Source organism: Cucurbita moschata, unplaced genomic scaffold, assembly GCF_002738365.1.
Source record: "Cucurbita moschata cultivar Rifu unplaced genomic scaffold, Cmos_1.0 Cmo_Scf00025, whole genome shotgun sequence".
Taxonomy (NCBI): domain Eukaryota; kingdom Viridiplantae; phylum Streptophyta; class Magnoliopsida; order Cucurbitales; family Cucurbitaceae; genus Cucurbita; species Cucurbita moschata.
Window position 1 is genome coordinate 2187597 of NW_019268541.1, and position 14007 is coordinate 2201603.

General features: G+C 35.0%; 2 protein-coding genes across 2 annotated transcripts in view; both read left to right on the top strand.

Annotated features, from left to right (window-relative positions):
• Window positions 1-3689, top strand: part of LOC111461617 (rho GTPase-activating protein 7-like) — a 19328-nt gene extending 15639 nt beyond the window's left edge. The window contains exons 18-22 of the mRNA XM_023105212.1: window positions 123-236; window positions 325-494; window positions 2587-2656; window positions 2860-3063; window positions 3151-3689. Of these exons, the coding sequence (XP_022960980.1) occupies window positions 123-236; window positions 325-494; window positions 2587-2656; window positions 2860-3063; window positions 3151-3339 (747 nt within the window). The 3' untranslated portion in view covers window positions 3340-3689. The remainder of the gene's footprint in view (window positions 1-122; window positions 237-324; window positions 495-2586; window positions 2657-2859; window positions 3064-3150) is intronic.
• Window positions 3690-5159: 1470 nt separating this feature from the next.
• On the top strand, window positions 5160-12070 carry LOC111461458 (protein SMG7-like). The gene is made up of 8 exons (XM_023104983.1): window positions 5160-5396; window positions 6857-6971; window positions 7213-7812; window positions 7948-8070; window positions 8604-8827; window positions 8947-10897; window positions 10987-11116; window positions 11409-12070. Exons 2-6 carry the CDS (start codon window positions 6909-6911, stop codon window positions 10874-10876), a joined length of 2940 nt encoding a protein of 979 aa, XP_022960751.1. The 5' UTR covers window positions 5160-5396; window positions 6857-6908; the 3' UTR covers window positions 10877-10897; window positions 10987-11116; window positions 11409-12070.
• The last annotated feature ends 1937 nt before the right edge of the window (window positions 12071-14007 follow it).

Here is a 14007-nt window from a genome sequence, read left to right on the forward strand (position 1 = left end):
TTTTTTTTTTTTTTTTTTTTTGTCCCAACAAGCAGTTAAACTTTTCATCTAAGATGCTTTGTGCATTTAAATGCATATTCGTTTTCTTAAATACGTTTCTTAGCATGTGAATGATCATGTAGGTTTTAAGATTGCAAGAGCAATTGCAAGCAGAAAGAGATCTTAGAGCTGCTTTGGAAGTTGGCCTAAGCATGTCTTCAGGACAACTTAATAATTCGCGTGGCATGGATTCAAAGGTTTGTCTGCATGTTTTGGCATTTACTTTTTCTTTCACCTCCATTAGTTTTATTCATTCTTATGAGGCATGATTTTGCTGGTGTGAAGACGAGGGCCGAGCTTGAGGAGATTGCTCTTGCTGAAGCAGATGTGGCTCGGTTAAAGCAGAAAGTTGCTGAACTCCACCACCAGTTGAATCAGCAACGACAACACAACTATGGTTCTCTATCTGAGGCATGTGACCGATATCAACATGTTCAGAATCATGGTTCTCAACTGTGAGTTCCTGATATTATGTTTTGCTCACATTTCTTATTAACTTTTTAGAAGAGTATATGTGTCTTTAAATACCTATTAGGCGACAATACAAAAAAAAATTAATTTAACGAAATCTCTAGGTACCAATACAGAAAAAATAAATCTAACTAAATTCCTCGATATTAGCTAACAATACAGGAAAATAGGGAGGTCATATCATTCCTTAATTAAGGTTAGAGTTTACACCAATATAATTAAGGTCATTCGTTCAACAGTTACCTTGTTGGTTTGTTAGTTTGAAGGTCCTAAGGTTATTAGACTATGGTTAAATCTCTGGTTGGTTTTTGGCATCTTGGAGGATTTTTTTTTTTTTTTTTAAATTTTTTAATGATAAATCAGATTGAGGGAAAGAAATGAAAGAATACAGAGGAGTACAAAAGAAAAGCGTACACGGAGCGGCTCAAATTATGAGATAAGACCTTATGGTTATTTACAAAATAACTTCATAACCAAAGCCCAAAGAGGAATATGGAATGTAACAAGGGACCTAACATCACTTGGAGAGCTCTCCAACTATCTAAAGATCCAATTATTTCTTTTGAGTCCCAAAACCTCACAAAATAACATTCAGCCTTCCACAAAAAAACTCATTCTCACGAAAGGGCAGTTGGAAAAGAAACTCCTTGATTGTCTCTCTACAACGGTGAGAACTAGTAAAGCAAGAGCTAAACACCTCAAAGAAATTTCACAGTTTTCTTGTAAAACCACATCTCTAATGAATATGATTGAAATTCTCTGCCACACTCCTGCAAACAATAAAGCAGTTTACCAAATTGGACACCCTACTTGAAACCCGATCCAAGGTGTTCGCTCTTCTGTGCATTACCTGCCGCACGAAGATCTTAACCTTATTTAAAATTTCACCTTCCACTCTAAGGATAAGATACAAACCGTTGCAGGGAAGGACTAACCATATACCAAAAAGAAGGTGTAGGAAAGCCTTTTGACTCTGGGGGCTAAAGTAAACCTCTCCCATCAAAGTTAAAAGAGCCATGACATCTGTTGTATTTTTTTTGGGCAATGGATGGTGTATCCCTAACGAAGGAGAGAGACATCGAGTTCTCAAAATAAGAAAAGATTGTAGCCATTAAATGATTTCTCAAAGAGGATAATTGATATAGTGAGGAAACTCGGAGCAAAGAGAATTGTTGTCCAATCACATATCCTCCCAAAAGTAAATATCCCTTCCACCCCCCTCCACACAGTGAACGAATTGAGAAAGAACAGGGAGTTCAACAGAAATGTCTTTCCATGGGTTTTTGGAAGTGCCTTTAACCCCCTTTAGAGTTCACTCAAACATAAGTTGTCAGATTCATGATGGCTTAGATGCCACTCCCACCTCACAAGGAGACTCCCCACAAGCTTCTCTATGGCTTGCTAATCGCACTAAGAACTATAAACAGGGACATAAATAGATTGGCATGTCAAGAAGAAACTTTTCTTCCAGGAAGCAGGCCTCTTTCGAATTTCTCTTATGATAGAGTCCCAAAATGCTAGGCTCCTAAATTATGTCCACGAGGTAAACCTAAATAGGAAGAGAAGGCTCCCACCTCACAGCCTACTACAGCTGCCCACCTGCTCAGCTTGATAGGATCACTATTCAAACCTAAAATCTAACTCATGCCTCTATTAATCTTATGACACAAGATTGCCTTAAAAATAATAATCTTTGATTTAGATTGAGAAATGACTCCTTGAGGAAAAAAAAATAGTATCATCAACGAATAGGAGATGTGTGAGATCCCATCTCGGTTGGAGAGGAGAACGAAGTATTCCTTATAAGAGTGTGAAAACCTCTCTCTAGTAGACGCGTTTTAAAATTGTGAAGGTGACGACAATACGTAATGAGCCAAAGTTGTAGGTAGTTGAAATGTGGGCTTGTTTTTTTGTATGCGCTTATATATTCTGTCATTTTTTTCAATGAATTTTTCAATGAAAGCTATAGTCTTACCATATATGTATTTGTGTGTATGGCATTGAGTGCTTTGATAAATAGTGTTGCTTTTTCACTGAAAGTTCTACTTTTCTCCTCAATATTCTTACTTCTTTCAGGAGATTTCTTCAGCAAGATTTTGATTCGACCCTTGCTTTTGTTAATCATGAAAGAAAACAAAGGAATGAGGTATGCTAACTTTGGTGGCTGGTTGTATAGCTTTATCACTAGGCAGATACGTAATAGATAGGATATATAATATTTCCATTTCTGACTTCCACTTGGAGTAGGATGCTCTAATTTATCTGCAACTTAACAATTCATTTTTCATTTTATTTTGACCTTCCTCGTCTTGTAAATTAAACTGAAATCTGTTTCTATTTTTGGTTCAGGAGGGTTCCATGGGAAGTGATTGGAGAAATATCAAAGGACAAGTATTAGGATCTGCAAACAGTAATAAGCCAACTCCACGGAAACTATTTATGGATTCGATAAGTCCAAGTGACTCGAAAAGTACCGAGGTTTCAACTAGCATGTCTGTGGATGAACTCGCTGTTGATTCTGCTTCTTTGCCTTCTACTTCCAAAGCAGGAGAGGTGAATACACCCATTTCTTAAAACTTAAATCTGAATGTCTGAGGTCTAGAACATCTTTTACATTGAAACTTAAAAATCTGTTCCCAGGTTTTGGATTACACGAGACACTCGACCGTGCCTTCCTCAACATTGGTAGAATTAACGACACGGCTCGATTTCTTCAAGGAGAGACGTTCTCAGTTGATGGAGCAGCTCCATAATCTTGATTTAAATTATGGTGCATCATCCTCACAAGACTTCATCTATAAGCAGCCACCATCTCCGCCGTGGAAATAACAAACACTGAGCAGGCAAGTCTATATCCATAATTAGTTCCAATCATCCATTTCTTGTATATCCTTCTCTTACACGTATATTAAGCAAGTTTATTATTGTGTGTGCCTTTCTAATATTTAAGTTTGGTCTTTCATGGGAATGTCATCTTTAATTTCCTTTCTTCCTCCCTTTTTTCCCTTCTCCACGAGGACTTTAGTTGGTTTTGTATCCTACTTCACTTATTTTGTTTTGATTTTATTGAGGATTAGACTAAGCAAAGGTGGCTCGTGTTGTAACAATAGTAGTTTAAGGCCTTGTCATTGATCATACACAATATATATTTAGTTCCAGAGATTGGAAATTTTATCCCTTTTTGAGTGTTTAAGGAAAATCTTCCATTTTCCATAACATTGATGAGTGTTCCAACTTTTTTATTGTTCTTGTAAACGTTTAATATTTTAGTTATGGGTGTCAGTTTGAGTATAGTTTAGTAGACAAGGTAATAACTATTTCATAAGGTTGATAGTTCGATCCTTCACCTCTACAGAAGAAAAAAAAAGTCGTAGAGTATGACTTCAAATTTATCTTGTTTGGCTTGAAACGTCAACAAAAGTACACTTCAGATAGAAAATGACGAACATTCTTTAATTTTTTATTTTTTATATAATTATAATTTATGGGGATTTGAACTTATTGCTCTTAATGATTTAGAGGTTATTTATGATGTGACTAATTAAGTTGTGCTTTAATTGTAATATGCTCCTGTTTATACTCAATCTTAATTATTGTATACACTCATGCCATCGTGATTATTATCAGGTTAATAAGGCAACTTTTTATGAAAGAACTGTTAGAAGACGTTTTGATTAGTGGAGTCATGCATAAACGTACAACATTCATATTTGGAGTTTGTGTTTGTGTAATAAATAAATATCGAAATAATAAAAGCTTATTTATGCTAAGTTATTATAAGAAAAGTAGAATTTATTTAAAAAATTAATTTAATTAAATTAAATTTTTTTTTTATAATTTTCAAACATATATATCTTTACATAAATGAAAGGGAAATTCCTTTTGATCTCCTAAATGAATAAAGATTACATAAGCAATTATGTCACATATACCAATAGAAAACCCAATACTATGCTTCATTGGATGTGAATATATAATTAAATAAAGCATAATTTAAGTGATCAAAGTTACCCACAAATAAAGGAAGATTCAAATCTATAAAGTTTGTTAATTTTGTTAAACAATTCGGTAAAAAAAATAAAATAAAATAAAAGGAAGATTTAAATCTATAAGATTTCTAAATTTGTTAAAAAGATATTAATTTTGTATTAAAATAAAATATTCTTTGAGAATTTACCAGAAAATTTTAATTTCTCAATAATTTTCTCAATTAAATACTTTATAAAAAGATTAAATTTGAAATAAATAGAGAAAAAAAAAATCTAAACAAAATAAAAATCAAAAGTTATAATAATAATAATAATAATAATAATAAAAAAGCAATCTTAAATAAAATATATTTAAATCATATCTATGTTTGTTTGACATCATTAAATTTACTATCAAAGTGTTCCGTTACTTGTCTATATGTTTTCAATGCAATTAACATGTATAATGTTTTTTTTTCCAATTATTTTTAACTTATTTTTCATCCTTATTTTATGAAAGTATTTTCTTTTAAAATGTTATGAGATTCAATCATACTTTAAGAATGTTTGTAAAGTTTCATTTTCATACGGCTAATTTGTTGATGATATCACGAACAAAAAAAATTAAAAAAAAAATCTAAAAAGAAATGTTGGAGAAAACGGCGTCGTTGGAGGGGAGGTAGCTGGTTGAAGAAAAATAGGTGGTGACGGCAAACAAAGAAAACGACGAAATCACATTGAAAAAGAAGAGAGAATGAAAACACACAGAGAAAAGGGAAAGAACGAAAATTGGTAAAATCCCCAAAAACCAAAACCAAATCTCATCCTCTTCAAACCAACCCCCTTTCTCCTCCTCTCTTCCAATCCTAAATCCTCCATTCGCTTCTTCTTCCTCCTGGATCCGATCGCGCCCCTCAGGTACTCTTCAAATTCTTTACAATGCTGCTTTCCTTTTGTTTTTCTTGATTTCCGTCCTTTTCTTTTGCCGGATTTTCTTTTATCTTCTCGGTTTGGGATTTTGGAGCTGATTGATTCTCATCGCGGAATTGTTCGTGGGTTTGCTAGATCTGGGTTTGTTTTCCCTTTTCACCGTTTTCCCATTTGTTTTTTTCGCGTCTTTGTTTTGTTTGACTTTTTTTTTTCTTCATTTGTCGTGCTCCCGAAGTCGAGGTTTCTTTGGGTGGTTGGGGTTGATGGATGTTTTCTGGGTTTTTATTTTCGTTTTCTTTTAGGCTCTTGGAATTGAAATCTGATTTGAGTCAAGCTGGAATTTGGAGGTCTACACGGCGCGATTTTACGTATTGTCTCATGATTTTTTGATGGGGAAAGTTTTACGTTGTTTGGGAATTTTAATTGGGTTTCTTTAGGGGCGTATGAATTTCTTTTTTGGTGTAGACGACTATCGGTCACTCAATCTTCTCGTTCCGGGGAATGGGAATTGAATATTTGGGTCTGTTAGGGTTTAGACCAATTAAATTTTGCATGGGTCTGCAAGGGTTTTGAATCTCAATTTCGATTCGACTCTCTATTTTGTGCATTTGCTTGGATTGATCGTTCTGTGTTTCGTTGACACCGTTGCTTTGTGGCTTCTCTTTGGAAGCAAGCCTTTGATTTGTTTTGAGCGTGTTAATAAGAATTCCATGTAGAGGTGTAATTCTTTTTTAAATTTTGGAAAGCTGTGGATGAAAGATTTGTCGGATCATGTTTTTTTCTTCTGTAATTTTAGAGATAAGATTCTAGTAGTTCAATAACGTCAAGGTTCTTACTAAGTTGTTCATAAATATGGATGAATCTTCAAGTATACTGATGACTACATGTTCATTGTCGAATTCCTCTTGAAGAATGTCTTGATGGGCTTTGGAAATTTATATAGGAATAGTAGGTATAGGTTGACTGGCCATATTTGGGGTTAATTAAGTTGTTCATAATAGGTTGAGTGGCTTTTGTGATCTTCATATTATTCTTAATGCGCAGAATATTAATTTGGCTAATTTTCTATTTTCTTTTACTTGACACACAATTGTATTTCAGGTCTCTCTTGGCAATTTTTGACTTCGTTTTGTCATGATTTAGCTTTGGAGATTTTCGATCCTTCATACATTCGCTAATGAGTAGTTGACTTTGAAAACGGTGCATTTTAAATGATTTGAAAGTCTGTAAGAACTTAGGATGGGTGGTAACATTAGTTTTGAGCTCTTGTTTCTTCTCAAAAAGCATTAGGTTTGAGTATATATTTTGTTTACGGTCACTAGTTATTATTTGATTTGTCTACAAAGCTTATAATTTGTTGTAGATGGCCGTATGTATTTGCTTCACTATTTTCTTTTTCTATGTATTTCTGTTGTTTAAAATGCTAATGGGTTATGAATTACATGCAGGTATCTGTGGTTTGAAGAATTTGGATATGATTGATGGAAGATAAACATACAGATGGCTAAAATGTCTGCTTCTGCTTCTTCATCGTGGGAGCGTGCTCAACGCCTTTATGAAAAAGTAGTCCTTCTCTCTCATTTTGAAACCTTTTTTTGGTTTTAGTCTCTAAGTTAGTTAGCATAAAACGTGGCTCATGATTTAAGCGTTATTAAAGGTAAACCAAACTTTGGTAGTCTGGAGGTCCGATTAAGATCAATTTTGTGCATTTAAGACTTGGATGCTATTGTTTCTTATAGAATATGTGATGTGCGATTTTTTTCTTCTAAATTTGTCAATAATTTTGGTGTCTATCTCTTTACAGAATATTGAGCTGGAGAATCGACGCAGAAGGTCAGCTCAGGCTCGAATTCCTTCCGATCCCAATGCATGGCAACAAATACGTGAAAATTACGAAGCAATAATCCTTGAGGATTATGCCTTTTCTGAACAGCACAATATTGAATATGCTCTGTGGCAATTGCATTACAAGCGAATTGAGGAGTTGAGGGCACATTTCAGTGCTGCTCTAGCTTCTGCTGGTTCTAACAATTCTCAAGCCGTGCCTACAAGGCCTGACAGAGTTTCTAAGATAAGATTGCAGTTCAAAACATTTCTTTCTGAAGCTACTGGATTTTACCATGATTTAATATTGAAAATCAGAGCAAAATATGGGCTCCCTTTGGGTTCTTTCTTGGAGGATGCAGACAACCGTATGGCTACAGATAAAGATGGAAAGAAGTATGCTGACATGAAGAAAGGTCTCATTTCTTGTCATCGTTGTTTGATATACTTGGGTGATCTTGCACGCTACAAAGGGTTATATGGGGAAGGCGATTCCAAAAATCGGGAGTATACTGCAGCTTCAAGTTACTACCTGCAAGCTGCTTCACTTTGGCCATCGAGTGGCAATCCTCATCATCAGGTCTTTATTGAATAATTTGAATATTAATCCTTTATTTTGATTCCTTTATTACCTTTTTTGTTTGCCTTTGAATGTATATTCTTCTCATCTTTATTCTGAGCTTTTCACTTATGTTCAAGCGTTTCCATCTTTCAGCTTGCTATATTAGCTTCATACTCAGGAGATGAGTTGGTTGCTGTTTATCGATATTTCCGTAGCCTGGCCGTTGATTCTCCATTTTCTACTGCCAGAGATAATTTGATTGTTGCATTTGAGAAGGTATTTGCCATTGGTACTCCACTTACTGCAGTCTATCTTTCTGTATTTTCTTTTCTTATCTTTCTCTTGCTCATGACATGGATATAATTTTTAAATGCTACTAGATATTGCACTACTCGAGGTTGACTTTTCAAGTAGAATTACTTATCTGTTTCGATTATGTATATTGTTTAATTCCATATAGACTCTTTCTGCTTCTGAAACTTTATCAACTTCAAATCTTGGTACCATGTTTCCAGCTTTTAGTTTACGCCTTAACAATTACTGTCTATTAACTTCACTGAAGTCTTGAGGTGATATTCGATTGGATTGGCTTCTTTTTATTTTTTGTAATTTCTTCATATAGAAATGTCTATGTTTTCTATCAAAAAAACCAATTGTTTGTTTTTTTTTTACTACATCACTTGGATACAGACAACTGTATAGCTATTTGTCAGTCATGTTTTCTTGTTACTGGTTCTGGAGTTGGACATTTAATTCAGTATTGATACTGAACTATCAGAGCCATCCTTTGTTTCCTATGTCTTTTGCAGAACCGTCAGAGCCATTCTCAGCTGTCAGGGACTGCTAAAACTTCTGTGGTGAAGGAATCACCTATTCGTTATAGTGGAAAAGGGCGGAAGGGAGAAGTAAAGCTTGCAACTAAAGATTCTAGTACTGAACCCCCTAAGGAGAGTGCGTTATCTCCACAGGATCCATTTAAATCCTTTTGCATTAGACTTGTTCGTTTAAATGGAATACTTTTCACACGCACAAGGTAATTACTTTGACTATCGACTTGTTTCCCTTTATTTTTTGTGTGCGTGTGTGGTGGGAGGGGGTTCCAACAGATATATATCTCTAAATCTTCTTCTTCTTCTTCTTCTTCTTCTTCAGCCTAGAGACATTTACGGAAGTTCTCTCATTGGTTAATAGTAGTTTCTCCGAACTTTTGTCTTCTGGGCCTGAAGAGGTACTGCTTTTTGGAACGGATGCTGCTGAGAACAGTCTCATCATAGTTAGAATTGTTGCAATTCTTATATTCACGGTTCACAATGTGAATAAAGAAACTGAAGGTCAGACATACTCAGAAATTGTACAACGGGCTGTTTTGATACAGAATGCACATATTGCAGTTTTTGAGTTGATGGGTTCTATTCTAGATAGATGCTCCCAGTTGCGTGATCCTTTGTCAAGTTTTTTTCTGCCTGGTCTTCTAGTTCTTGTTGAATGGTTGGCATGTTGCCCTGAAATTGCAGCAGGTAGTGAAGTGGATGATAAACAGGCGACTGCTAGATCAAAATTTTGGAACCATTGCATCTCTTTCTTCAACAAGCTTTTGTCAAGTGGTTCTGTGTCTTTAGATGATGATGAGGATGAAACTTGCTTTTTTAACCTCAGTAAATATGAAGAGGGTGAAACTGAAAATCGGCTTGCATTATGGGAGGATATTGAATTAAGGGGATTCTTGCCACTTCTTCCTGCGCAGACAATATTGGATTTTTCAAGGAAGCATTCTGGAAACGACAGCAACAAAGAGAAGGTCGCTCGCATTAGAAGGATTCTGGCTGCGGGGAAGGCTTTAGCAAATGTAGTCAAGATTGATCAAGAACCAATATTTTACAATTCAAAGGTGAAAAGGTTTTGCACTGGTGTCGAACCTCAAGAGCCAAATGATTTTGTCATTCCATCGTCTTCTAGCATGGTTCCTGGTCCAGGCAATGCTATGCAAGAAACTCTAGTAGAGAAAGCAAACAATTTGGCAGCTGGTAAGGCAAGTTCGCAGCTAGTTTTGGAAGGGGAAGAGGAGGATGAAGTAATTGTCTTCAAGCCTCTAGTTGCTGAGAAGCGAATTGAAATGGCTGATTCACTGCAGTCGGGTTATGAGGGTTTGCAACTTGGAAAGAGTTCTTCTGGAGGTGATCTGAGATCCTATGGTGGCGTGAAAATCTCTTCTGATGATGTTTACCAGTCAAATGGTTTTGAGTCAAGTTATCAAGCACCTGTTACTGCTGCTAATATTAACACTCTCCATTGGCAAACAATTCAGGCAAATGTTTCTAAATGGCCACAAGAACAGAAAACTGGTCTTGTTGACAGCTTACAAAGTTTGAGGTTATTTGAGAATGGGCATGGGATGAAATCTGATCTTCAGAATGGTATAAGCATGTTTAATCCTGCAGCTCACTCGATGCCTATCAATCAAGCTTTCAGCATAAATAATGATGTTTTTTACGGTGACAAAAAGCCCATAGGAGCTCTTGTACAATCTAGGAATGATGTCCCTGCCTCGTTTGGAGGCCTTATTGACCCAATGACTACAAGTGTATTTTCTAGTCTTCAATTAGGGTTGAGAAAAAACCCAGTTGGTCGACCGGTTAGGCATCTTGGCCCTCCTCCTGGATTCAACCATGTTCCAACGAAGCACGCTAATGAATCCCTTCCTGGGTCAGAGTTTAGAAGCGAGAATCCGATCATGGATGATTATAGCTGGTTGGATGGACATCAGCTGCCCTCTTCTACAAAAGGCTCTGCTAATGCTGTGCATCTCACATCTCATATGAACGCTCAGCAAATTGGTGGCAGTAATGTGTTGAGTGGGACAATCAACTTTCCTTTTCCTGGAAAACAGGTTCCGAATGTGCAGTCCCCAATAGGAAAACAGAACGGCTGGCCTGACTTTCAGGTGCTTGAGCAGCTAAAACAACACAATGAACAACATCTCCAACCACATCAACAGCTTGTGAATGGTGGTAGCCAACTCTTTACTTCTCTGCCTGAGCAATATCCAGGGCAGTCTATATGGACAGGTCGTTACTTCATGTGATGTCGTATGAGAGTATAGATGGTATGCCAGTCTTCTACTCTGAACTGTTGAATTGTTATTATATTTAAATGATTTCAGTCTTATCTTAACTTATTTCCTTGATTCTTGAGGTCCTCGGGAATGATAATGGTGATTGTACCGCATCCTGGTGCGAAATTGAACTCCACCTTAGCTGCTTGTTGAAAAATTTATCGGAGCATTTCTGGCCTTGGATTTAAGCAGGCACTTGCTACCATACAGGTACAATACGACCCATATCCATTTTGTAGTTGATATACATCTCTGGTAGCTTGCTCACTTCCTAAATCTATTTGTGATCACCTTCTGTTTCAACATTTTTACTTTAGTCCTGTTTGGTTTGATTTTGTATTATTGGAGTCCGTTTTTTCTCGGATTTGCGGTCTCCCTTCATTGTGGCGCTTATTTTTCTAGGATTTTACTCGATGAAAGCTCGGTTTCTTGCCAAAAAAAGAAAACTTAGGTGGTTATATGTGAGATGATTTTACACATTCTCTGCCTTGTGTTGATGTAGCAAATTGGCCGAGCTCTCCAGCAAAAGGAGGAAGAGAAAATTGAAAACGTTGTTCGAAGAGCTGTTCGTATGGGAAGTAAATGCCTTGTCACGTTGTTCGATGAGTGTTCTTAAGTTGATCGGGTTTTGGGGGATTGGTGGGATAAGATGGTGTACTCAGTAATAAGGTACTTACTTAACTGTGGAGTCTAGCTGTGAGAAATGGTTTTAGTATGATATCATCCAAAGGCAGGTGACATAATAATATTGTGCTGCTTGGCAACTTGTGCCTGTTCTGAAGACTACATACACTCTTTGATCTGTGCCTCTGATGATGATGATGGTGGTGGTGGTGGTGAGTTTCAAAATCATCATCATATGTTTGGTTTGGTTTGGTTTGGTTTGGTTTGGATTGGATGATATTAATCATCACCCTATCAGTTGTGAAAGGGCGGTTGGTTATTATGCTGTGCACTATTTTGTTATGAGTGGGGAGCTGGATGGAGTCTTTAGGAACTTTCTATGTCTTCAATTGAATGTTGTCGAGGTCGAGGTCGAGGTCGAGTCGGGCTTTCTTCTTCTTCTAGTATGGAAATAATTTGTGAAATGTATGCGTCGGACGTGTTTGCTTGTACTGTACTATTCTGGTTTATCCAAACACCTTTTGTCTCCATGTTTTAGTAGCTTAGCTTGGTCTGGTTTCATTATATTGTGATGTTGTTGCCTATGGCTGATCTAAGACTCACACACCTTCTCATCATCATAGCCAAACTGCTTTCTTTGTACATTCTCCTCATCATAGGGTTGAGTATGAGATACGGATGATCATGGTACTTGCTCCTCGCCCTTTTAATAGGGTGGCTATCCGCATGTGTCTCAAAGTGACGTCTATTTTCTGGTGATAGGTATACTCGAGAGAAATGGGTATTAAACAAAGGACATAGTAAGATAGGGGAGGCTAGTAAAAAAATCCAATAAATTGACTTATTATACTATGAAACTAAAAATACTAATATCATGTGAAATTTTGTTTCTCGAGAATCTGTTTATCGGGCCAATTGCGAACCTATCTTTATCTACTATCTTGTATGTGGGTAGGTTGGGTTCATTCCATTTAGATGTGAATTTGTTTCCTGTAGCGGTGTACATTTGACCCGAAAACTTGAAAATCCGACCCAATCTAACTCTAGTTAATCCGCAAACTTATTTGGGTTGGGTTGGGTTCAAATATACAAAAACTTTATAGATTAGGTTGGGTTGAATCGAACTAACCCAAATTTATTGTTTATGATTATATATATGTTATTTATGTTATTTTTATACAATTTCATAATTATCCTTTTTTTTTAAATTATTTATTCTCCCACCCTCTTAAAAGTAATTTTTTGGTATTTAAAAGGTTTTATATATTGGTAAATTATTTGAAAATAAATATATCTAAATATTTTAAGAATTACTATAAAAACAAAAATTTGAATAAAGGATGATGCAAACCCATTTGAGTTGGGTTAAATTATTTATGGAAAAAAATCCATTTAATTTCAAAATGTTAACCTTAAATAGAAAAATAAAACAATTAATAAAAATAAATTATGGAAGATTTATACTTACCATATTTAAGACCTAAATTGGGTTTAGAAAATATAGAAAAATGATAATTGATATTTACTTTAAAACGAATAAGCATGAGTCCGACAAAGATTTTAAAACTTCGAGCCATTATAATAAAATTTATTTTATAATTAATAATTTTTGTTGTCTTTAATTTAATTACAACTTTATAGATTAGGTTGAGTTGAGTCCACCATCCACGTTACATTAATAACTAAAATCTAATAAATCTAAAATATCAATAACATTGGTTACAAATGCTAGCAGATATTATCCTCTTTGAACTTTTCCTTTCGTGCTTCCCCTCAAGGCTTTAAAACACGTCTACTAGAGAAAGGTTTCCACACCCTTATAAATGGTATTTTGTTCTCCTCCCCAACCAATGTGAGACATTACAAACATAAAGTATTTTTTATATTCATAATAATCTTAAAAGTAAGGTAGGGTAGGGTTAGTTGTAACTCTATTTTCAGGTTCGTCTGGTTGATCCGATAAAAAATGTCAACCCCCAAATCTGACTCAAATTTATTATTTATTTTTTGGGAAAAATTCAACTCCAATCAAATTGAACAGTCTAGATTGATCTAGTTGTTTGGTCATAGGAATACTCTCCAAAAATATTATACATAAAATGAATATAATACGATTTTTTAATAAAAAAACATTAAATGAACCATTATAAAATAAACCTAAATCCTTTTTATTATTATTATTATTTTGAATTTAATAAAAAAAAATATAAAAGTAACGACCAAATTAAATTTATTATTTTTTTATTGGGTCAATTGAAATCTAGTCAACATCCTTAATTTTAAAGCTTTAATAATAAATATAAAAGTAAAGTTATTAATAAAAAGAAAATTAAATTTACCATATTTAAACCTACTAAATTTGAGTTTACAAAATATAGAAAGGTTATAATGGGCATTTAACATATGGGAAGAAACCAAACTTTGTTACAACATATTACTATATATGCAAAAAAAAAAAAAAAAAAAAAAAAAAAAAA